Here is a 26,264-nt window from a genome sequence, read left to right as displayed (position 1 = left end):
GTGAAATTGTCAAAAAACTCCCTCCATCTCCTTATTATCTTGTGAGATAGCTGTAGAGGACAGCAAGTGATATGGCGCATGGTTAGCATTTCTGTCGTATTGAAAAATATCTCTCTACCCTTAAAAAAAACACCACAACTATACAGCCAGGCAGATGGACAACCAAGCAGTAGTTTTTAAAATCCCATCTGAAACTTAATAGATGGAAATGATACAATAACGTTTCGTTAGAAGCTGCTAACTTTCCTTTTTAAAAGCCAATGTTTAATGAAAAGATGAACTATGCCAAATCCAAGCAAGTTGCATGAGTTCCCCCCATCACCCCATTAACAGGAAAAATTCACGTGACTCTAGTTGTAAAGCTGGGCTGGGAAATGTGATTATGATTAATAGAGGGTGCTCCATGTTGCGTGTTGAGTAATGTTCCCCAAAGAACTGCATTAGATTTACTTCATTCCAGTGTGGGGACAAAAATGGGGTTTGGAATTCTCGTCAAGAGTTTTAGATCACAGGATGACGAACTGAGGGGCTGGAGACTGAATGCAGCCTCTCAAAGCAACTTGCAGTGCAATCCTCAGAGTTCCTTCTTAGGATTTCAGCGGGCTTAGACTGGAGTAACTATTTCTAGGATTGTTCTGTGGGTTTAGCTTCGAATGGCCTTCCTGCATTATCCCGTGCCTTGATTTAGAAGTTCATTCGTGATGTCACCTGCAAAAGAAAAAACGTTTTAGGATTGTAAGAACAGACAAGCCGTGCATATGTTATCTCTCCCTTTTAATGGAGTGGACCTTGAGTATGCAGAAATCGACTGCCCGTGTTCTAGATTGTAATCTCAGTAATGATAATGAACTAGCAAAATGCCAGTCATTATGATGGGCAGGCAGGATGTGGAGTGGGGACTTGTTTGTTGCAAGGACATCTCTGAGTCAACACACGCTATGTGTGTCTGTGCCTTTTGCCCTACAAATTCAGTGCAGCCCTCTGCAACTCTTGTCTGTTGTCACCAAATGCTCTTTGTTCCCCGTGGTAGCCATTCACAAATTAGAGTGATTAAAGGTGTTACTCAAAGATAATAAGGGAGCAAAACCTGATATCTGCCCTGGTAAACCCCTAACTACTTTGGACCATCCCTGATTGTCTGCATAAACCCAACTTGTAGCCTATATCGAGAGTACTTTCCTATGTAGTTGCACCATTCTAAAACCATTCTGTGTTAAATTGAACTGTAAGTTATGCCAGAGAGTAGCGGAGTATTGGGAGAGTGGCAAGGATTTATGGCAACTATGAATAATATTTATACACTTGCGCAGGAGACTTGTGCAATTTGACTGTGGAGGGAGGAATGGAAAAGAAATGTGCATGGACAGGGTTTCCCAGAGCCTGGCCCAGTTACCTGTCTCTTCTAAACCAATCATTGCTTTCTGGTCCTGAGATGATGAGCAACACTATGCATTCCCTCCACTGGCAGTTTTCAAGAAGAGGCTGGATGGATATTGGTCAGGGATGCTTTAGGCTCATCCTGCATTGGGCAGGGGGTTGGCCCCTTCCAACTCTGTGATTCTGTGATTCTTTATTCCTAAATGTAGCCCCTGTTTTTCTTCAAGGGGAAGTGGGGAAGCTGCATAAATGCATTCTCCCCCTTTCCTTATAATTCTGCAGTTACCTTTGGAATGCACAGGAGGGGCACTGTTCTTTCCTCCCATACTGCATGGTGTCTCAACAATGCCATATTCAGAAGGAGAGCAATTTTTGCCCCAGTGCAGCACTTTGTTTTCCCCCTTAGGAACGAATGACAGCCATTCACAGATCCAGGAGGAAATATAAATGAGAGACCCAACCATTAAGAAACAGGCCTGCTGTTATGTGCAATGCCCCATGGGATGCTGAAGGCTTAGAAACCCTAAGGAGGCTGGCCAAGATGAGGTGGAGCAGGAGAGGGCAGAAGTGTGTGTGTTGGGGTGGAAGAATCATTAGGTGAAGGAAGGAGAATTTCCAGATGGTCAGGAAATAGGGTGGGCATTAGTGAAGACAGCAATGGCTTAACCGATCTTTTGCAAGAGCATGGACAAAGATGAGTGTAATTGACATGTTGTAAACGTTTAGTCATATGGACCGTACAGCTTATTATGAAGAATCTGTACACTGGGTTCCATTGTCCAGCTGCTTAAAATGTCACAGATGAGTAGGAGGCAACTTGTCCATTCCGTTTTGGTGTTTCTTGGTAAGCCAACGATCACATCACATCACGAATGACTTGCGTATTTCCAAGCTGGCATTTGTGTGTTGAATGTGACTAAGCATTTGCTAGGTAGTTGTTAGGATACTAGCTATCTTGCCTTCTCCTTTGATGATTCTGGAACAGACAGTAACTAGTTCTGTCATGCTGGACAGAGATTGCAGTGCTGTACTAAGGCTGAATTTTCAATGGAAAAGAATATCGGCTGTCCATGGCTTTCTTCTCGGGGGCAGGGGGAGGCAAAGTGAAAAGTGCAAGTGGCAGTTTAATCCCTACTGATGCATCTGTGTGCAGAAATGAAGCATCTTCAGTGCATGAATCAACTACTCTGGTTTAAAAGGCACACCCTACCAGAAGGCTGAGAAGATAAAAACTAGCCAGGATTAAGTTAGCCCTAATACTGATAGTCTGGCCCTCAAAGAGTTTTTTTCCAGGAAGGTTGATATTTTGTGGCTCCTTGCTTTTCTCATTCCTGTTAGATATTAAGTTCACAATATCCATTTGAAAACAAGGGACATCCTGTAACTTTTCAACTTCCTGAAAACTCATCAGATACATCCAAACTTCAAGACTTAAGCGATCTATCAACAACTTGCGCAACCCTCTGAATGTGACAATTACCAAAAGACCAATATAATGTTACTACCACTATTAATGTTCCTTAAAACAGCTGATTTAACTCTTGCATTTATATATGATAAAAGCTGGAAAAAATAATAAACAATAAAGAAATGGCACGGAAGCCACTTCCCTCTGGTGTGGTTCATGTCTTGCAATTCTTGTTCTCTCTCTCCCTCTCCCTCCCTCCCTCTGTGTGTGTGTGTGTGTGAGAGAGAGAGAGAAAGAGAGAGATTAATGCAATCATGAATCATGAACTCATGTGCTATTACACAGGATTCATTCTCTACTTGCACAGTCATGGTTTAAGAGACTATCGGAGGACTTCAATGGATTTAGAAGGGTGTCTTTTGCTTAGGATACCGCTAGATTGCCCTGAAACAGCTATGTGGAGAAAGAATTCAGCCGTGCCTCTCTTCTTGACAACCTCAGAATGTTCCTCAGGTCACTGTGACATACACTCTCTCTGGAAATCTGCAGTTCATCTTGTATTTACTGCATATTTTAAGGTTGTATAAAATTATAATTGATTGGTGGTTCCTATTAAATAGGTCTCTAGTAACAAATTTAAAATTGATTGCAAGCCCTTTGGAGACAAATAAAAAAGCAACATTAAAGCATATTCAATCCAGCCTTTGAATCCATGGGTTTAGACTCAGTCGTGTGAATGTTTAATTCCTATGATGTGTGTATAAACTCAGCAGGTGACATCATAAATAACGTGGCAATCGTATATTTTGACCTGTCATCTCGTAGAACCATAAACTACATACTGTAGCATTTTACTTACTTGGCTTCAGAAACTATTAATATATGTACCATAAGTTGTAAAAGATCGACTTATTATTCTGCCCAGATTAGTGCTTTCATACTAATGATTTATTTTTCATTTTCTCTAGGATATAGATCTGCATCTAACTGGAATTGATTTATAAATGAGGAACCTACAGTAAATGGCTGCTCTCTTCACATCGCTACTATGGAAAACGGAAGTGTCAATAGAACATCATCTAATAAATAGGGCTGAGTGAAGACGCAGCCTCAGCGAGAATGAAGTCAATGGAAGATGCGTGTCATGTGAAGAACTATTTGCAAGTTTTCTGACCCGCTCACATTTTGGAAGTTGATCCATTTCATTTCCCTGGTCCCCTTGAAGAAAGTTCTGGTTGACCCTCTTCCCCTCCCCATCAAGCGGATACAAATAAAATTGTTTTGGCCATCGTGAGACAACTGATGTGGGAACATGGCTTTTCCAAGATCCATGTGGCTGAACTGCATGTGGAGAGCGATGCTAGTCCGCCTGTTGCACATGGGTTTGGATGCCACATTCACTTTTTGCATACTTGGTTTCTTACTTCACGCTGCCGCAGTGTCATCGCAAAAATTGGATGATACTGACCCAGTGGTAATGACCAGCTTTGGCAAAGTCAGAGGGATGAAGAAGGAATTAAATAATGAAATTTTGGGACCGGTCATTCAGTTTCTTGGGGTTCCATATGCTGCCCCTCCCATTGGGGAGCGTCGCTTTCAACCTCCTGAACCACCATCTGCCTGGCCAGATATCAAAAATGCGACACAGTTTGCTCCAGTGTGTCCCCAGAACATTATAGAGGGCAGGTTACCTGAAGTTATGCTTCCTGTCTGGTTTACTAATAACTTGGATATAGTTTCAACGTACGTACAAGATCAGAATGAAGACTGCCTGTATTTAAATATATATGTCCCAACTGAAGATGGTGAGTGATTTCCAGGAAAAGCAAGGAGATTTTCTTTTCTTTTTACATTCCTATTTGAACTTTACTATTAATTCATGTGTACTGGTAGCCAGCACGGCTTTCTTGTCTGCATGCCAGCTCTCTTTTCTTTTTCTTTTTTTACATATAAGCATGTGGCTTTTCTACGTATGCATCAGTTCTTAGCTTTTATGTCTTTCCTTCTTCTCTTGTCTAGATGCATTTATTTTGTCCTTCAGCACGTGTATTTTTAGGTCAAAATTGGTATCTAATTCTCATTCCCACTCATTGAATTTTCGGAAGGACGCATCAATATTTCGATCCATTGCATGGATAGGCAGAAAAATATTTTTTAAAAAAGCAGTTGGGACTCTTCCACACCTAACCAAAAAAAAAGGAGGTCATCTTGAAGTTAGCTAGTGGAATTGCATGCTCCTACTGTGTGTGACGGAGCTCCATGTTATTTTCTAGTCTTCTATTCATTTTTCAGTCAAAAGAATATCCAAGGAATGTGCCAGAAAACCCGGCAAGAAAATTTGTAGAAAAGGAGGTATGTATAAAGTGGACACCAAATGAAACCTGGGTTGGAAAAAAAATTAAAAAATACAGAGGAAGAACGCGTCTTTAAAAGAAAATCAAGCGACTTTGTTGGTGATTGAAGTGCAGGCAGAAGAAATAGCTTGGAAACCAGTTTAAATACGAGGTAGTTTCAAAGCAGATAATTGGGAGGATAACTTCTCTCCCCACTTGAAGCATAAAGACTGAATTGCTCTCTCTTCACTAGAGTTGTGTATAGGTTGATTAAAGAGTTTGTCTGCAGGATGGTTTGATAGGAGTTGAGTGTGGTTTGTGCTTCCTTGTATGTAGACCCAGTGAGAATATGGCGTGCAGCAGGTTCTAATGCACAGGAGCATTTAAAGTCCATGTAAAATACTATGACACCCCCATCCCCCGGCATGGCACTGGAAGAAAAGTCTCCTAGTAACTTCTGTGTACCATAAAGGCTCGTACATGTATGATCAATCACTGCTCATACGATTCAGCTGGTTAAATGGTTAAAGGATAGTTTATTTTCCATTTGGGAGAAAAAAATACACACCTGTATTGGAATTATATTGAGTTACATGAAGTTTGTTTTCTTAAAAATGTTATTTATATAGCACTAGTGGCAATACTTTAAAAAGGTCTTCGTTACTATTAGTATTGATGGAATATGAAACTACGGTGAGGCTGCAGTTCTAACTTTTCAGGGTGTGAGCCACATTGAATAAAGTGGGAATTACTTCTGAGTAGATCTGCTTAGATTACTCTCTTAAGTAGGTGTGGGCACAAACTTTCATGAACTTGCCCCAGTTCATGAATTGGTTCGTGGTTCCTGGAGTTTCAGTGCCCCTTTCCATGCTGCTGTGAAGTGGCACTGAAAGAGGCATTTCAACCCCACCAGCTTGGATCAGCTGCTTGGTGGAGAGGTCCCTGACAAGCAGCTGATCCGGGGGTTGAAATGCCCCTTCCCCTGCTGCTTTGCAGTGGCACGGAAAGGGGCATTCCACTCCCATAGGCTTGGATCAGCTGCTTGTCAGGAGATCCCCGACAAGCAGTTGATCTGGGGGCAGAAATGCCCCTTTCCCTGCTGCTACGAAGTGACACTGAAAGGGGCATTTCACCCCTGCAGGCTTGAATCAGCTGCTTGTCGGGGAGATCCCTGACAAGCAGCTGATCCAGGGGTTGAAATGCCCCTTTCCCTGCTGCTTCACAGCAACATGGAAAGAAGCATTTCACCTTGGCAGGCTTGGATCAGCTGCTTGTCAGGGAGATCCCCAACAAGTAGCTGATCCGGGGGTAGAAATGCCCCTTTCCCTGCCACTTAGCAGCAGCACAGAAAGGGTTATTGGGGTTTAACATGAACCAAACAACCCGGCAGACTAGTTCGTGGAAGTTCATGGAAAATGGGCTTCTACGAACTGCTGGTTCGCGAAGCACAACCAGCGCAGTTCATGACGAACTTTAGTTCATCTTGCAGTTCATGTCCATCTCTACTCTTAAGTCATGGCTGTACCAGGTAGATACTTGTGCAAAGAATTTTCACTTGCGGAGGTGCATAACTTAAAAATGCAGTGAAGATTTCAAATTTTAAGGGTTTGTTCCAGAGTTGCAGAGCAGATTTGGAACTTGAATCTACTCACATTTAGAAGAATATATTTACCAGTTCTTTGTGAGTTCTGCTTCAGGATGCAGAACTTAAAATCTAACATTCAGTAAAATAAAAGCATTTATGTTGCAGAAAATTGTATCCACCAATGGAATCAAAGGATGAATTCTGATCCTGAAATGCAAGTAGATTAGTTTTTTCCTGGATTGCAGCTGAAGGGGAATTATCATCAGCCCTGTGCTTCAAAGTATGGTGGTACTTGGTTATTTGGATACTCCTGATGGGAATTCCATATAGTTAGCATTACCCACTTAGGGTATAACTAACTGCCATTAAAAGTATTGATGTAGATGTGGTTGAGGAATGCATTGCATTGCATCTGACCATTTCTTTCACTGATGCAAGAGGAGGGATGTCATCAGATTTCCCCTTGTGGTCCCATAATCACCACCACCATCTTTTCAGGGAAGGGGCCTCTTCCTTCTTGCTCCTGTGGAAAAGGTAGGAGGAGTCAACTCAATGAACTGAGAATGGGGTATCCATCTAAAGTTTTATTGACACTTTATGTATAAACTATGTTTTATTTTGTAAGAAACAGTATTATATTATAATTTGTTGCAAAACAACCTAGTCATCTTGACACATTGCAGGCCAATTCGATGAATGTTTACTCAGAAGTAAATACAATTTAGCTCAGTGGGACTTGGGAATTACATGGAAGTATGCTAAGTTTTGGAGACTAAGGCTGCAATTCTAAGGGCACCTTCCTGGGTGTTAACTCCATTGAATACCTGAGTAGGAGTCTGAGTAGGCACTCTTAAGTTGACCTTTTAATGCAGCAAGCCTTGGCGGGTCTGCTGAGAAGTAAGTCCCATGTTATTCAGTGGAACTTAAGGCCATTCTAAATGTTACTTCTTTTATGAGTTCATCGTGGAGCCAACCTGTGCTTGATGTAGTCACACAGCAGCTCGGGGGGGGGATAGCTTCTATTTCAAAAGGAGCATGCAAATGGGCTCATAAAGCTGCAGATGGAGGAGGGAGAGCTCCTGCCTTTGTCCCAAGTGTTTCCCCCCATGTAAAAACAGTGCAGGGGAGGGAGTTTTCCTATTTCTGTTGCCACTCATGCACACAATACATCCATGTGTAAAAACTGAAATAGGAAAACTTCCTCCCCTCTTTGGCAAACTCATAAAGGAAGTGATGTTCAGAGTGACCCTTATTCTCAGGAAAGAGTTTTTAGGGTCTAACAATGCAATCTAAACAGTTATGATCTTTATGGACATGGAAAAGAGTAACTTCTCTTAGGATTCCTCTGCGTATCTGTGAATTACTTCTTTCTGCTACAAGTCATTTCTTTTCCTATGATTCATTCTTCCCTGTTAGGACAGGAACATTACCAAAGATCTTTAATCTTTTGAGGTTATCTTTGGGAGACCCTGCTCTAAATTTCTGTACCTTCTGATATGGGTGGTGGTGGTAGGTAGGGGGCTTTTCTATGAGTGTATCCTATTTATAGAATTCCTTTCCTCCCACTAGGAATCCTAAGTTATCCTTTAGGCCTCAGGCAAAGTTGGGCTTGTCTGCCCAGGCTTTGCAGACGTCCCCTCCTCCTTTTGTTTGCTGAATGGCAGTCTGTATGGTACACTCCTCCTGCCTGATTTAAAGTTGTTCTTCCACTTGTGTCATATTGGTACATTCTACATTTGTATGGGTTTTCTTGCATTGCTCCATGGCCTGGAAGTGGCAGTGTTGCACCAGAGCCAATTCTTTAGGAATCGACCTAAAACATATTTTGCACTGAAAATGACATCATCAGCCAGGGATGAAGGCATGTTCATGCCCATTTCCCCCGCCTCTTTGCCAGATTCTCACCCATGGTGGACAATCTCCAGGCAGACTGCCTTCTTTTGCTGATTGCCAGTGTCCAGTGGGCAAAGGCTTCAGCCACCAAGAGTTTGCCTTCCATTGGTGGGAACCTGACAAATTCTAAGGCAGTGCCTACTTTGGTTATTCCCTTTCTAGGAAAGAGCATGGAAGACCTATGCCCTTTTTTATAGTATGTGTTTTATTTATCAATGTACAAGCAGAGCAAAGGAGGAGGCAGAGGTGCTCCTACAGGGTAGCAAGGAGAGAGATCCTGCAGCACAAAGTGTTTCAACTAACTCACAGCTGTGGCTCTTAGCTTGTCTGCCTATGGCACCCAACCTATTTTTCTATTTCATGCACTCGCACTCATCTGTCCATTCCCTTCAGTAGAGGGGGGTCATCTTCACCCTAATTACTCATTGAATGAAGCCATTAAGGCCCACTATACAAGATATCTACTGTATTTCAGAAACATTACCATTCTGTTCATCATGCAGACTGAGCCCAGGGCCGGTGCCAGAGGTTCTGGTGCCTGAGGCGGCGCGCACGCGCTCTGCGCACGCGCCACGGCCTGCGTGATGACATCATTGCCTCCGCCCCCAACACCCCCTCCGGCGCCCCTCCAATGCCCGCACGCCCGAGGCCACCGCCTACCTGGCCTCCATGGGCGCGCCGGCCCTGACTGAGCCCAGAGCACTTATGGATCACTCCTATGCATGTTTACTCAGAAGTAAGTTCCTCCCTCCTCCACACTATAGAGTGCTACAGTCCAAGAATGGTTGTACTCTGGCCTTTGTCTTTTCTGAATAACCCTTCTTGGTGTTTACATGTTGCTGAATTAATGTGTGCATCAAAATGGCAAAGGGGGGAGGTTGTTTCTGTGTTTATCATAGATAAGGAAGGGTTCCAGGGCTGAAGTCTATTAGTTCCCAGCCTCTGGATACACAACACAGGGTTCCCACAACTTTACTTTAGGCTGTGGAGTTCATGCAAATAATTTCCAGGGGTCATGTTGGAGCATTCCAAGAAAAGATGTATATCTCCCTTCCCAACTTGCTTAGGGACATGCTGAAGAGTTGCAATTCAGTGTGTCAGAATTCTATGGGGCCTATTCGAAATATGGCAAATATTTGTGTGATTTATAGGCACTTCGTGGTTGCTGTAGCATCCCCATATGGCCCTGGAGTAGGGTTGCCAGGACCCTTGACTCCCCCGGCAGGAGATTGGGAGCCTGGCACTTACCCTGCTGTGTCCCTGGATTCTTTTTTCACATATGCATGCGTGTTGGACATGCACGCTCCCAGCTTGCATGATGACATCACTTCTGGGAAGTGACATCATCATGTGGGGCAAAGGGTGGTCCCATAGGTCAAAGGGCACTCCCATGCTCACTGAAGGGCATGGTTCAGTTCGAAACAGGCCTGAAACGGGCCCACTGTGGGGTGTGATTCAGGCTGCTGTAGGCACAGGAGCGTGCTGCCCTGGGAGCGTGCTGTGTGGCCCAGGGGGTGCCCCAGGTAGCATGCCCCCACTAGCCAAGTAAGTAGGCATGGGGGGGGAAGTTGGGAGCATGAGATCACCCACCCTGTGTGGGGGAATGGTACCCCTACCCTTGAGATTTTGGTACCTGAGGCAAAAAAAATCCCTAATGTTCTCCAATGTGGTAAAAGTATAACTGATCAATGGCTGCCATTTTAATGATACCCTCCAAATTATTGCCTAACTTAAGCTCCCTTACCCTGCCTAATTGTAGGGCTGGGCTTGATAGTTGCATAGAGAACCTCCACTCTTCCCACATGGCAACTGAAGCATTACTCTCTCACAACTATATTAAAATCCAGGGAAGCAAAGGACATGGTGATGGTTTTGTTTAATGTATGGCCAACAGGCTGTAGGGTCGCCATGCAGTTGGCGCTGCCATATATTAAATGTTTAAGTGGCTGCAGTGATAAAATATCCATGGCTTTGAAGGGTTCTAAAACATTTGAAGATTCTGGGTTCCCCCCCCCCCCTTCCATTAGATGCAAGAGAAACAAGTAGGTCCATAAACAGAGCCTCCTTTTGGTGAGAAGTCTCCAGTGTACTGCAGTAGCTTCTGACAAGTCTGGTGGACTCTCCCATTCTAGCCTCATCCTCTATCCTGCTGTTGCTTGCACATATGCTTACTTTTAGCACTTTGGATATTTTTCTTGCAGTGTCAGAAAGGTATGATAAGGTGACTGAGATATGGCTCCGTGACTGGCTATGTGGCGGAACGGGGCCTTTCCTCCCACTGGTAGACCCTGCTCTGCCTACCCCTCCTTTTCTACCTCTGGCCAGGCACCTGAAGGGGCTGTCTCCCTTCCCTGTCTCCGGGTACTCGCTGCCACCACTGTCACTGTATGGGGTCCTGGTTAGGTGGGACAGCCTTCTAACCCTCCTCCTCTGCTTGTGGGCCCAAGCAGTTGGGGGACTATGTGGAACAGAAGAGCTTTCCTCCGTCATCAATTCCAAAACTCATTTATTGAACTGCTAACTATACACAGGTAAATAAACAGTGAATGGAAAGACTAATAAAACCTAAACAGAAACCCCTACTCTATCTCCCTCATGCCCTAATTAGATGTTGTGTAGGGCAGGCCCAATCTTTTGATACCTGGGGTTACACTAGATCTACCTCTCCCATCAGAGCCATCTCTCCCTCTGCTCTCCAGCCACCAACTGTCAACTTCCAACTCCCCTCTACCAACTGACTCGCTATCCCTCCAATCACATTCTACTCCAGAACTGGCCTCTGCAGCCCACAGAAAGTTAACTCCACAACCAGAATGGCGTTTCTCCACAGGCTGGTAGCACCTATACAAATTGATAGCTGCTACAGCCAGTTGCAGGCTTCTGACCCTGTGGAGGCTTTTCTTAGGTCTCTTGTGTGAACTGGGCCTCAGTCTTTCCTTTACTGACATGTACAATTCTGGTTTTAGAAACAGAAGCCAGGGTTCATTACATTAGGGTTTATTATTGGTGGACTTCAGCATACAAGCAAGATAACATTTATTTTTTATTTATGTCATTTATAGTCTACCTTTCTCACTGAGACTCAAAGCAGATTACACAGTGTGAGATTAGTACAGTCAATATCAAGGAGTCCATAAACAATGCCATAGGGTAAATAAACACAAGTTTACAAAGACATAGCATTAGTAAGAATCCAATAAAGAGTTAAAGAAATGCTGAAACAGAACATCAGCTATTCCAGGGCTGACATTAGACAACATGAAGCACAGAGTATGAGCATAGGAGCACATATTTAAAACAACAGATGGTATGTAAGGCAACATAGTACTGAAGTCTATGGTCCTTAACTCATTAATGAAGAATCTGAGACCCCTCCCCCTCCCTGCATTACAAAAGCCTTTTTGAATAATTTGGTTTTGCATCATTTGTGGAAAGATAGGAAAGTGGGGGCTCTCTTGACCTCCTCAGGAGGCAGTTCCACAGGATAGGGGCCACCACAGAGAAAACTCATGTACGAGCTGCTGTTGATTTTGCCCACGTGCAGGGTGGCGCCTGCAGGATACTCTGTTCAGATGAACAAGGAACATAGGGAGGGAGGCTTTCCCATTGATATGCCGGATCAAGGCCATGAAGATGCCCCTGACCACAGTCAGTAGGGGGCAGTTGCACCCTGCTTGGTAGGATTCATTTCTGAGTATACATGCGTAGAATTGCAGTATACAGTTCTGCAAAACTTGTATTGTTCAGACCTTCCTTTTACATCCAATGTTGTGCTGAAGTAATTCATCTCGACCCTGGAAGGCAGAGCCCCAAATTAATGTGTATCAGGGGAAATTAGGGTGTTCTTCTGCATAACACTATCTTGTGTTCCCATACCTCCTTCATATGAGAATAACTGCAGTAATTTACATGCCTTGACTAACGTGCACTGTAGCAGTGGCTGTTGTTATGCTGTTCATCAAGCATGTGTAATTAGCTGAGTGACTTTCGCCTTCTATTACCAGGAATTGATTTTACATAGTCATAAATAAAGATGCAGGGTTCCATCTCTTTTAAATGTACAAAGTATACCAGGCTCTCCCCTTATAAAAAAAATGTCCTAAAGCAACAGGGAAATGAGGATGGTTGAAAAGGAGGAGGGCATTTAGGCCAGAAGGTTATTAGCAGTTGAACTTTGACCGGAAGGGCTTATCTTTGAGCAGAAGGGCTTCTCTTTCTCTGTCATCTACCATGCCCCACACCTCTAGGAGGAGAAGACAGAGGGTAGACCTGATAGCAGTCTTCAAGTACTTAAAGGTCTACCACACAGAAGACAGCAATGACTGTTTTTTTTTCCTCTGGAGGGCAACCACCCTGTGCTTATATACTGCCCTTCAGGACGGATTAGTGCCACACCCAGAGCAATTTACAAAGTGTATTATTATTATCCTCATGTCAATCACCCTGTGAGGTGGGTGGGGCTGAGAGGGCTGTGACTAGACATGGGCACAAACAGAAAAAAAAACCTGAACATGGTGTTCGTTGTTGGTTGCCATCCACAAACAACGAACATTGATGAACATGACCTGTTCATGAACATGTTTGTTGTTCATGGGGGCCAGCAGGCTCTCCTCCAGCCATCAAGATCCCTACCAAACAACTCTCAGAAACCCTACCTGAGCAGGCAGCAGGAAATGTACCAATAATAAATAACAGCTTGGCCCCAGAGCCTGGAAGCAGCCCTGGAAACTGAAAGGGTAGATCCCAACCGTACCACTCCCAGAAACCTTACCTGAGCAGGCAGCAGGAAAGGTACCAGTAATAAATAATAGCTTGGCCCAGAGCCTGGCAGCAGCCCTGGAACTTGAGGAGGTAGATCCCTATCCCACCACACACAAAGAAAATTCAAGCTCCAATGCACTCTATCAGAATGCCAACAGCAACTGTCTCTCCCTCACTGTCTGCAAAACTAAAGCTGGGAGCCCCCTGCCCCCCTGCCCCCTGCTCTTTGCTTCCTTGTAACAAATTTGGAGCTCTACACTTGAAAGGAAGACCTGCCTATCAAGCTAAATTGTGCTTAGATTGGGGTTTCCGGGGCAACAGCAGGTGTTCAGACAGAGTTCAGGCAGTCCCTGCCTCCAGTTGCCAAGGGAATTGATTGCAGGTGCCAGATTGTCCGGCTTGACGAACAGCAACTAAGGAGGCTTGCAAAGACCACCTGTTTGTTTAGAATGGGGCCTCAGAACAGCATGTTCGCAAACAGCTTATTGGGCTGTTCGTGGCTTTTTTTTGTTTGTATTGCTGTTCGTGCCCATCTCTAGCTGTGACTGATCCAACGTCACCCAGCTGGTTTCAAGTGAAGGAGTGGGGAATCAAACCTGGTTCTCTAGATTAGAGTCCTGCCGCTCCCACTACAGCAAACTGGCTCTCAAGATTAGATGTGATGGGCTTCAAGTTATAGGAAGATAGATTTCAGTTGAACATTAGAAGAAACTTGCTTTTGGTAGAGCAGTTTGACAATAGAGCCAGTTACCTGGGAGGTCATTAGGGAGAGGCAGGACAGCTGTTTTGTTTGGGAATGCTCTAGCTTTGCATTTTCTGTATTCAGGAAGTCGGGGACCGTATGGTTTCCAATTCTAGACCTCAACACTCTTCTCCTATCTGGTCCCTAACTAGTTGGAGTTGTATTTAGTCCTATGAAATCTAGAAAGCTGAAGAGGGAATGTAGCATTGAAGGTCACTGCTGTGATTCTAACCATTGATTTTGATGCCATTCCATTGTCTATAAGAGTCCTCCAATTTACTTCCAGGGGGTGGTCAGTATTGTTGAATTGTGCATGCCTTTGTGCACATGAAACTGCTTCCTGCTCCATTGAAATGACTAGAGGTGCCTGCACATATGGGATTTCCAAGTGAAAGGCAGCAGAGTAGAGACCCCCACTTGTCATTCATTCACTGCATCTGTTGGGTAAGGTGAGCAGGAGATTGAGGTGCCTGTTGCAACCACAGTATAATTATGGGTAACCTTTTTTCTTCCTTATTTGAAATGTGAAATATAGAACAGGAAAAGAGAGCATTAAAGGATCGTTATTACCCCCCTATTTCAACTTCAGTTTTAAGACAAAGCATGACAAAAAAGATTATGTATTAAGTTCCCCCCAAATAGCTTGCCCTCATTAGTGGTTTTTTTAGTTGCTGTTTCTGCGCCCCCCAACCCATTTTAAAGCTAAAGGCAAGATGAACTGAAGGTTTTTCAGAGACATGCTTTGGCCTTCATGCGCAAGGCATTCATTTCATTTCTTATGAAAAGAGAACAACAACGAACAACTATGTCCATGAATATTTGTTGTTTGCTCATTGTGTGTGCATGTAGATATTTCATGGGTGCATGATTGAGCATTTGGGGCTGTGGGTGGGAAGAGGCCAAATGGTTGCTCACTTTGGTACTGACCGTACTGAATGACATCCACTGCAAGTCTCACACAGAGGACTTTCTCAGTCCTATTATCTTGGGAACGAGCTGGACCTCAAGCTTTGCATGAAGAAGTTTCCAAATTCAGTCCTGTTAAAGAACTAACAGTGTAATCCTAAACAGAGTTATTTCAGTCTAAACCCATTGATTTCAGTGGACTTAGACTGGAGTAACTCTGCTTAGGATTGCACAGTAAGTTGCAGGTATTAGCAAATTCTTCTGCATGACATCCGAGGGAGTAGCTGCTTGCCAGGAAATGATGCTGGGCTACACGGACTGACTTGGTATAATGCAGATTCATATGTTCCTATATATGTTCACACTAGAATAAACAGTATTTATAGGAATAACTCCTCAACATTACTTGTTTTGTTAAAAGCTGGTGTAGTTTTGGTAAAGTTGCAGGGGTGTTATTAGGGCTTAGGTTCAGCTGTCATATGAAACTGTGGCTTAATTAAGCCAATTATGGTTAGGGCAGGGTTGTAAGGTCCCCTTACCCTCCTGGTGGGAGATGGGAGACCCAGCCCTCACCTTTTTTGCATTGTTTGTGTGCGCTGCTGGGTTGCATGATGCATGTGTGAGAGAAAGAATATAAAGAAAATGCAAAATGAAGATGAGTATTGAGAATGTATGTGCTTGTAAGTTTTGGTGAGACTCAGGTTAGACCCAGATAGGTACTAATACCCTGTTTGGTGACAGTTTTTCCGTGCCATGTGCATACAGTGGGAGATCATGGCAGCATTTGAGACAGGTGGATACTAGAACTGCACCAGTACTGGGTTTCTTTATGATAATCTGTTGTCCTGAATATTTGAAAATAAATACAAAGATACTAGATGTCCAAAGACAAACACCACCTCGTCTACACAGCCCCAGTTAATGTGTATATAGGGTATATCAAAGGATGATGATAGGGAATAAAGGCTGGGGGGTGGCCAGAGAGAAAAGCCATCAGCGATATCATGCAGACGGTTCTGACAGTTACATCATTATCACAGCTCTATTATACAAATATATTCAGGAACTAGTTCATAAACTCAAAAGATCTCCTCCGCTTGGATGGCTGGCAGAAACATGGCTTTTCATTACTCTCCCGTGTCTGCTTTGCTGCTCGGATTCCAGATGACATTTGGCCAAAATAATTAATTATTCAGATCCCGGTTAAGACTGTGAACTGGGAATCTGTCAACAGTTTGGGGGTGTTGATGTTGATATAGGGTGTTGATAGAGCATATCTGGAACCCTCCCAGGAGCTTGCAGCCCTGCCTTCCTTATCCATTCTGCTGCATGTGACAGCTGGACAATTTTATTTTGTCAACTTAAAACAACATAAATAATAGAGAACCATCAATCCACACTTCTTCACAAAAGAGCCTAAAAACAGCATTAAAAAAAGAGTAAAAAAACTCCACAACACGCAGCCTGCAAAAAGACCAAGAAAAAAACACAATCTTAAGCTCAGCTATACTCTTCTGAGTCCGGGTCTAACTCTGAGAAGGGCCTGACTCTGTTTAGGACTGCACTGTAGGACAAACAAAATCAACATAAAATAAATAACACAATAAAGGAAATGGGTGAAGGTAAGATGCAGGGAAGGTAACAGCAGGTAGTAAAATGACCAATAAAAACTCTTGACTAAAACTCCAAGCAAATAAAATTTTCTTTACCTGGTGCCTAAAAGACAATAGAGTAGCTGCCAGGGGAGAACGTTTCACACATGGGGCACCATAGCTTAAAAAGCCTTTTAATTACCAACCACCTCACTTTCCTATGTGAGGGCACACAGAGGCCGTTTTCACACAGCTGGCCATTCCCACCCATTGCCTGCTTTTTGTGTGTGTTTTGCTGAGTCACTCTGAAAACTTGCGGTTTGAGAGGGGAGGCCGGGCACTTTGGTCATTGTTGCTTTTCAAATGTGTTTGTTTGTTGTTGTTTTGCTCTGCACATGCATGATTGCATGCTGAGAGCTTCAGGGGAGGAGCTGGGCTGTGATTGGATGATTCCTCAGAGCCCCTTAGCCATTCACATGCCCAAGAAGGCAGAAGCGCTCCGTCAGCTTGTGGCAAAAGAAAAGACCTGGGAAAGTGCGGTCCCAGAAAAGGTGCCAAAAATGGAAACCAAACAGCCTGCAAGTGTTTTGCAAACAACAACTGGAAATGTGGGGGAAAGCTGCCAGCATTCTGTGAGTGGACCATCCCTATAAGGGCGTGTGGAAGCAGCCAGAGTAAAGCTTGAGATGAATACCTTAGCTGGCAGGCTAATTTTATTTATTTATTAATAATCCAAAGACCTAGCAGTTTTGGACAGAACTAGACTTACAAAGATCTCCCTCTGTTACCATCCAACTGGCAGGCAGAATAGTATGGAAGAAGGTGAACATGGTTCTGTAAATGAGCTGGGAAGAAACACTCAGAAAGTGATGATTCTGAGGTCAATTCTTGTATTGAAAGGGATCTCCCTGTGTATGCTGTGCTTCACTTAAGCTTGGACTCTGTACTCTGCAAAAATAGAGGATATAGATTAGCCACACATGGTCTAAACACAACACCTCTGTACAGACAGGACCACAGAATGGTAGAAGTCAGGTCCAGTGAGGGGACGGAGCTGGAAGGCACAATACCGAGCTCACTGCCACTATGCATACAAGGGTGCCTGTAATGTTTTGCCATGTAAATAGTTTGTATTTTATTTCTGCTGGTTAATGTGGGTTTTTGAATCTACGTTTACTGTAATTAGAAGTGCAGGCCTCTGAAATAAGAAAGAGGGGTGCTGGATGGGTGAGTGATGGTAGCTTGGGGGCAGAGTGAACTGCAGTTTTCAGTCTGATTTGGAGGGCAAGTTTTTCAGTCAGACTGTGTGTATCTCAGAGACAGGTCATTCTATCTAGTTCATTCAATCTTTTTAGTTCAGTCAATCTGTGTGGAAGTCGCAGTGTTCTGCTTTGTGGACGAACACAGCCTAAGTGGCCCAGAGGGAAAGACTAGTTCAGTCAGGCAATCTGTGTGGAAGCATGAGAAAGTCTGTATCTGTGTGGATGAGGGAAGAGAATTGTTCTGAGAGTATGGAAAATTAGTCTTTGTGACTGGGTCTGTAAATATACCTTTCAGAATATATAACTATTTTGAAACCACCATCCTAATCTGAAACCAGTTTGCTTATCCATTCCAGACTTTGCAACCGTCACACATATGTACTTATAAGTTCTATTTCTGGTTATGCAAACCACTTGTTTCATCTGGAATAAAGGATCCCTTTTTTACTTCACAGTCCACCTTCCCCGCATTGACAGTTGTTTCATACTGCCGTCTGTAACTAGGTCTTCTTATAGTTTCAGTGACATGGAAGAGATCTAAGGCAAAACCCTTTAGTAGCAGCTAAAACCCCTTGGGACACACTGAGTAGGGTTGCCAGCCTCCAGGCAGTGGCTGGAGAGCTCCTGGAATTACAACTTATCTCCAAGTGACAGAGATCAGTTTACCTGGAGGAAATAGCAGCTTTGGAGGGTGGACTTTATGGTATTATACCATTCTGAGGCCCCTCCCCTCCTCAAACCCAACTCTATCCAGGCTCCAACCCCCAAATCTCCAGGAATTTCCCAACCTGGACCTGGCAATCCTAACACTGAGGGAGTCAGGGAGGTAGCAACATATAAGTTACGCAAAGAGGCAAAACACCACAGATGATGTTAGTAGTAGTATTCAAACACCCATGGGGAGATGTTCTTGAGGTAAAAGGCCTGGGTAATACAGAGAGAGGGTGGCCAGGTCCCCCTAGTCTCACTTCAAGAAGTGACATCGTCACTCCCCACTGGGAGTGGACCCCCTGTGCGCTTGCCTGGGTTGTCTGCCGGTGGTGAGCAATCTCTGGGCCGTTTGACGCTTCCTGTCAATTACCATGTGGGTAATGGATAAAGGGGGAAACGGCCAGGAATTTGGGATCCCTGTGTAGAGAATGCCTGAAGCTCTGTGTGTGGGGGAAAAAAGGAGTGTTGGTTGTGACCAGGCCTTCTTGAGGCCACAGTTTATGGTAACAGGAGGTCGGGATCCCATCCCCCTGGAGACAGGGGATCCCCTGCTTTCACCCTCTGTCCCCCGCCTCTACTTACCTGGCAAGCGGGGGAGAAAGGCATGGGAATGTCCCCCTGGGCGTGCTCCCAGGGCAGCTCGATGTCACTCCCAGGAGTGATGTCATTGCTCCGCTCTGGGAGTGCTTCTTCACTTTGCAGCAGGCCAATTTTGGCTCCAAACAGGCCAAATTTGAGGCCAAAATTGGCACACAGCAAAGCACACAGACCCTGCACCTGCGTGATGACATCATTTTCCAGAAGTGACGTCATTGTGCAGGCATGCAAAAAGCATCACGGCAACACCAGTAAGGTAAGCTCTGGGTCCTCTGCCTCCTGCCGGGACAATAGGGGAACCTGGTAACTCTAGCAGAAGGTATAATAAAAATCCAATGCATGCGCCCATATGGAATATCTGCCAGGGCTTTTATTATAGGAAGCTTTCTTGGCAAAACCCATGGACTGGTAGAAGGACAGAGAATGGAAGAAAAGGCCAAAATACTGCTGTAAGTGAGGCCAGAAGTTTTTTTAAAAAAACTTTGTTTTGTCATACGGCAGGCCAGCTTGCTGCATTACCAGTTGCTTTTGAAATTCCTCTCAGTTTCAAAATCAGTTGCCTTGTGGCTGTGGGCAGGTCAGGGTGGACAGATGCACATGAGACGCACATTTCATGAGTGCAGAATTAGCAGTGTCGACAGTGAGACAAGGCGAGGCAGCATTTGTGGATGAGGGGCTTGGCAGGGAGGCTGCTGTTGCCTGTGGTCATTCCTCACCTCCACAAGCCGCAACAGCGAATGCTTCTTTGCTTCTCGTTCTCCAGGTGTCTTTAAAGGCAGCACTTCAAGAATTCCAGAAGCCCCACTGGGCATGTAGGCATGTAGGCGTGGCTTGTGGTGCTTCCCTTTAAAGATACCTGGAGATAGAGGAGGGAAGAATGATGTAAGCTGCTCCCCATTGGGGAGGAAGGTAGGGTAAAAATGAAATAAAACAAACACACAACAACCTTCAGTTGTATTGCTGTTCATGGGGGGGGGGATGTGTTGTTAATCACAGTAGAAGTTGCTCAAGTCAAATGTTCTAGACAATGTCTCTGTGTGGCTGAATTATGTCGTTACGAAAACCTGGGGTAAAATTGAGAGCAATTACTTTAGCCGCAGAAAAGGGGACAGTGTTTGGCCTTAATGTAAATCTGACAGGAAGGTTAGTATTCCTAGCCATGAATGGCAGCACAAAATCCATTCATCCTCCCTGATAGCAGAGTGCCTGCTTACCACCCTGTTGATTTTTACATTCCTTGGCACCTCTTGATATACTGTCATTAGCCAAAACGGTCTGGTGAATATGTCATAGTCTATTATGTTCCCTGACTGTCATGCAGGGGAGTTCATGTAATGTTTTGATAATGTTGCTTTTCTGCTTAATACGTCTCACCAGCTCATTTAAATTCCTGCCTGCATAACACCTTGATATGCATTTGCCAGATTTGCATCCTTGTAATTTTAACATGGGTGAAGATAAGCTCTAAAACCCCAAATTACTTACAGTGCAATCCTTTAAAAAATGCAGTCCTAAGCAGAGTTACACCCTTCTAAGCTCATTGACTTCAGTGGGCTTAAAAGGGTGTCACTCTATTTATAGTGAAATCCTAAGAAGAGTTACTCCAGTCTAAGCCCATTGAAATTAATAGGATTTGACTGGAGTAACTCTGTTTAGGATTTCACTTTTAGGATTGCATTGTTAAACTCTGATATGTCTGAGAGCACCACTTTTCCCAAGATCCTCTCTTGATGCCTTTCCCTATGATCAGAGTCTGTGCTTAGCCATCATTGATCTCACAGTTTTGGTTATGAAACTGAAAGGAATACCTGAAAACTGATAGATTGATCCCCAATAAATCTGGAAATCTACCTGTATGTGTTTCTACACATATTTATATGCTTCTATAATATATCTTTGTATGCATGCAAAGATTTATTGTCATCTGTTTACTGATTTTAGTTACTAGAACTTTTGATGCCTTGGTTTTATAAATACTGGATTTTAAAACATTTTAGATATATTGCAAGGTCTGTATTTTAAAATGAATAATTATGCATCTCTGGTCTTAGATTGATTGTATTAACATATGAAGGATATACAGACCTTTGAAAGAACAGGCCAAATTTATAAAGTTAGTGGGAAAATTCTTGCCAATAGTAGACACTTCTTGGAACACCATATATTGCCATGGTGCTGGCAGCAGGATAGTGGATAGAATGTTGGCCTAGGAACTGGGAAGATCCAGGTTCAAATCCCCACTTTTACCATGGGAACTCACTGAGTGATCTTACGCCTGTTACAGACTCTTAGCTCAGCCAACATCACAAGGTCATGGAGGAGGAGAGAATAATATTCGAAGCCACTTTGAATTCCCAACTGAGGAGAATAACAGGATATAAATAAATAAATGCATTGTCCAAGTGGTAATACATGGATATGCTCCATAGAAAGCAGGTATATCTACTTGGCAAGCAATGCTTCAACTCCTAGCCCCACATAAAGAATTGCCATTTTGGAATGCTCCTTCCATGAAAATAACAGTGTGTAGACTGGCCTTCAGTTTGCTGTTGCAAGAAGCGGGGGCGGGGGGGGGATGGCAAACCAGATGACATGGCCTTGTGCAAATCCTTGTGAAATGACAAAAGGACATTTTAAATCAAAAGTTCGCAGCCCGGCATGATTCCCATGTTGGTCAGCCTTTCTTTGATTCCTTTTGCACTGGTTGTTTACTACTAATTTACTGCAGGACATTCACTGTGTTACTGGCATGTTAGACCTGCAAGTAGCGTGATCCACCCTGCTCCCACCTCCTCCCCTTGGCACCCACTTACCTGGCCAGCAGGGGGCATGCCCCCCAGGGTGCCCCCGAGTGGCGTGGCACCTGGGTGGTGCGGCACCCTCCTGGGCAGCACAGTGTGCCCCTGTGACCCGCCACAGCATGCTCCCACGCCCCACAACAGGCCCATTTCAGGTTGAATTGGGTCTGCAGGGGGGATTCAGCCCTGCAATGAGCCCGTTTCGGGCCCAAATTGGGCCCATGGGGGAGGCGATACAGTCCTTTGGTGAGTGCAGGAGCACTCCTGGGCTGCCCTTTGACCCACATGATGACATCACTTCCCGGAAGTGACATCATCACACATGTTGGGAGTGTGTGCACGCATATGCATGCTACGCACACGAAACAAGACTCAGAAGCTGGTGTGGGGTGCCAGGCTCCCAGTCTTCCCCCGGGGGACTCAAGGGACCTGGCAACCCTAACCAGGTTGAACAAAGTCCATGTGCCCTGTCTTGGGGTCAGGCATCTGGTGGGCCACCTTGCAGAGCTGATGGGCCACCTTTCTGGGTCACATGTTGTCCATGCCTAGGTAAGGGTTATGTTGACCTAAGCCAATATTTTGCATTCATTAAAATGTGCTTCTGTCTTTTGCTGTGCTTCTGACTGCTCCTTCAATATTGTCTACTTTTTGTTGAAGACCTGCATGCTAAGTAAGAAGTATACAAAATCTCCGAAGGTTACCTGAAGGCTCCAGGGATCTGTGAACAGGAATCTTTCAAGTCTTGGGAGCAGGAATCATATGTAACTGTGAGCTGGTCTGAATAAGCTTGAGGGAGCTCCCTGATCCAGTTGGGCTACAGCTTAGGCAGAGTTCTTCTTTATGTCCTTTCTGTAAGCACTCTCCTTGGCCCAAGTGAATAGTAATAGCCCCACCTGCAGTCAGACAGACTTGGAAGATTTTTCCTTGGTTGTGGAATTACCCATTCATTACCCTTTAAAAATTGACCTTCCAGAGGTTTTTCCTGAGCAGTGATTTAGTACCCAGTTATGTATTAATTTATACCCCACCTTTCTCCCCAATAGGGACCTAAAGCAGCTTATGCCATTTTCCTCTCCTCCATTTTATCTCCACAACAATGCTGTGAGGTAGGCTAGGCAGAAAGAGTGTGACTGGCTTAAACAAACTTCCATGGAAGAGTGGGGAACTGAGCCAGATCCTAGACGAACACTCTAACCTATGGTTGCCAGCCTCCAGGTGATAGCTGGAGAACTCCCGGAATTACAACTGATCTCCAGGCAACAGAGATCAGTTTCCCTGGAGAAAATGGTTGCTTTGAAGGGTGGACTCTATGGAACTGAGGCCCCTTCCTTCCCCAAACCCCACCCTCTCCAGGCTCCACCTCCCAAATCTCCAGTAATTTCCCAATCTGGACCTGACAACCCTATCAGTATACCACAATGGTTCTTAAAAGAGAGCAAATCAGTACTTTCCCTCTTTGTGCAGTTTGCTTAGCCGTTTGTTTGAAAGGTTTGTTTGAAAGATTCTTCTTGACATGATCTGCTATTAGGAGAGCCACAAACAGTGTAATCCTAAGAAGAGTTACTCCAGTCTAAGCCAATTGATTTCTATTGATGATTATTCACAGGGATGGACTAAACATGTAACAGATGAAGCTAAGTATTATTTTTGTCTGACAGGTAGAGGCTCGACAGGATATTGGCCAGAGAACAGTATTCCCTTCTATAGGGTATACTTGAATGGGAGATGCTAGGAATGAATACTTGGGATCATTTGTAGGCAAAGCTTGTGCTCTACCACTAACCCATAGCCTATCTGCTATAAATCCCACTGTTTTTAGTGGGATATGTCCCTTTTAGGACTGCTTAACACCCACTCAGAACAGATTACAAATTATGTTATTATTATTCCCAAAACAAATACCCTGTGATTGGGGTTGGGGCTGAGAGAACTCTGGCAGAGCTGTGACTGACCCAAGGTCATCCAGTGGGCTTCAAGTGGAGGAGTGGAGAATCAAACTCAGTTCTCCAGATTAAAGTCCCACTGCACTTAACCACTACACCAAACTAGCTCTGCTGTTAGGATTAAGATCTTAAATTTATTTATTCCTGCAACATCATCAATTTGGCTTGGATTTCAGTGTGTGAGGAAAAGTTTGCCCTAACCAGGACAGCTTTAGACTGAAAGAGGACTTTTTGTTGAAGTATTTAAGTGTGAGTGCCAGCACTGATTTACACAAACAAGCTAGAACTGGGGATGTATTATTGGCAGAGGAAGTAGGTAGTGAAAGGATACTCCCATTCAGCCAAGTGATCAGGCTTATGTCTTTTGGAGAAGAATAATTCCTGCCCAGAGTCTAAAAATGGGGTTTTGGCTCTGAAGAGGACCCTGAGTCTGGTGTAAAAGAAAAAGAGTGCTGTATTGAAGTCAGAACACTTAATCTGTAAAGTGAAATCTATGAAGGAACCTTGTTAAAGTAACCTAAGTCTGAAAGTACCAAACTCTCACTTTTAAGATCTGTAACTGCTGAAACTAAGCTTTAAGAAGATTATTGCGCCTATTCTGTTCTACAATCAAAGTTTTCCTCAGCTTTACTTCCCCTGCCTGCTACATACCAATCCTGCCTGTTCAATAAATCGGCTGTTTCCTTTTGAGCTTTACTCAGCCTCCAGTGCCATAAAGACATTTGATTTATATATCACTCTTCAGGACAACTTAACACCCACTCAGAGCAGTTTACAAAGTATGTTATTATTATCCTCACAACAATCACCCTGTGAGGTGGATGGGGCTGAGCAAGCTCCTGAGAGCTGTGACTGACCCAAGGTCACTCATCTGGCTTCAAGCAGAGGAGTGGGAAATCAAACCCGGTTCTCCAGATAAGAGTCCCGTGACATTTTTAACTACTACATCAAACTGGCTCTCTTTTAAACTGGCCAAACTGGCTTCTTTTAAAGAAGACATGGGCTCTTGCTTTTCCTCTTCCAAATATTTTAGGCTGGTATCTAAGCCATAAATATATATATATTAAAATGTGGGACAAAAGGAACTTAAGATTATACCCAGAGACACACTACCAGAGGCTGCCCAACCACAACAAGCAATCTTGACAGTTTTGAAGAGAAAATCTGCCTCACAGTGGGGGAGTGGGGCTTGCGCCATACATGGCATTCTCTATTGTATGTTTCTTTCTATTGTGCAAAATAAAACTAGGATAGGATTTGGCAGTGAGAGCAATGGTCAAGAGGACAGATGTTTAACCTTTCACTTGCCCCTTCTCCTCCACAATCACCCCTTCCCCATGCAGCATGGCTTCAAGACTCTGGGTGAATTCTGATATTTTTATTAACGGAGGTTTGCCCAGATGGGCAGAAACTCATTTTTTGTATTGTTCTCCTATTCCTCTTGTCCCATGACTGAAGTCTCTCAGATCTATAAGTCAAGTTCTAATCTGTCATCATATCAAAGTGCGGGAGAGGAGTTTATCCCTCTCCTCAAACTGAGATTCTACAGATCTTTTTATATTGTACAACCATATATACCAGGATCCTACCAAATGTGCATAACAAGACTATGCACCACTGTTGGGAGAAACTTTTATTACCTCTGTTTGCCAATTTGAGGTCCCCCTTCTCTCCTTGTCTGAATAATAAATCAAGGCTTCAAACTTGTGATCATAGAAGTAAAAGGTTTATTTAGTAATAAGCCTGATGCATGGTAACAGAATGCATACAGGAGAGCATCAGTACCTGTATTTTATATCTTTCAATCAACATAGAAAAAAATTGTATAAGATCTCATACAGTTCTGTAAACAAACAGCCAGTTCTTACAAACAAGTCAAGGTACGTGATCTTCTGAACAGGGTGGATTGACAAATCATAGCCCACAATTAAAAGGAATACAGTAAAAAAAAACCCCATTCCTGGACAACACCATTAATTTCATAACATAACTGGGAGATAATGCCCAAGGCCGGGGCTGAATATCTCCAGATATAAACAATTCCTAACCTTCAGTGTATAGTGGAAGTAAACTTGCTGTGCTTTTCTCACGGCCTCCATGTTATAATTCACTAACAGCTACATGCAATCTTCCTAATATATGTAGTTGCTATGTTGTGTGAACAAGGGCAGTGTGCATATTTACCACATGTGTACACCTTCAATATGTGTGAACTGACTACTGGTCTTTCAGGATTTATCTTCATGGGTACCAAGGCTGTATGCACGTGGTAAATACACAGCTTTCCCCTGAGCATGTGTAACCCTCATGAGCTAGTTGGTTTAGCCCAGCAGGACACAGTCAGCATCTGGAGCTG

At 43.9% G+C, this 26,264-nt stretch overlaps 1 protein-coding gene across 5 annotated transcripts in view; it reads left to right on the top strand.

The window, feature by feature from the left end:
• The first annotated feature begins 4,097 nt into the window (after positions 1-4,097).
• The window catches only part of NLGN1 (neuroligin 1), a 635,824-nt gene continuing 613,657 nt past the window's right edge, over positions 4,098-26,264 (top strand). For 4 of the 5 annotated variants that reach the window (XM_054983054.1, XM_054983052.1, XM_054983053.1 and 1 more), the window contains exon 1: positions 4,098-4,590. In XM_054983054.1, the coding sequence (XP_054839029.1) occupies positions 4,098-4,590 (493 nt within the window). Of the gene's footprint in view, positions 4,591-5,077; positions 5,138-26,264 lie in introns of all 5 variants that reach the window. The other variant, XM_054983051.1, reaches the window with a different exon arrangement.

This window comes from Eublepharis macularius, chromosome 6, assembly GCF_028583425.1.
Source record: "Eublepharis macularius isolate TG4126 chromosome 6, MPM_Emac_v1.0, whole genome shotgun sequence".
NCBI lineage: Eukaryota > Metazoa > Chordata > Lepidosauria > Squamata > Eublepharidae > Eublepharis > Eublepharis macularius.
Note: the sequence above shows the minus strand (reverse complement) of the source record. Positions and strands in the feature narration are given on the sequence as shown.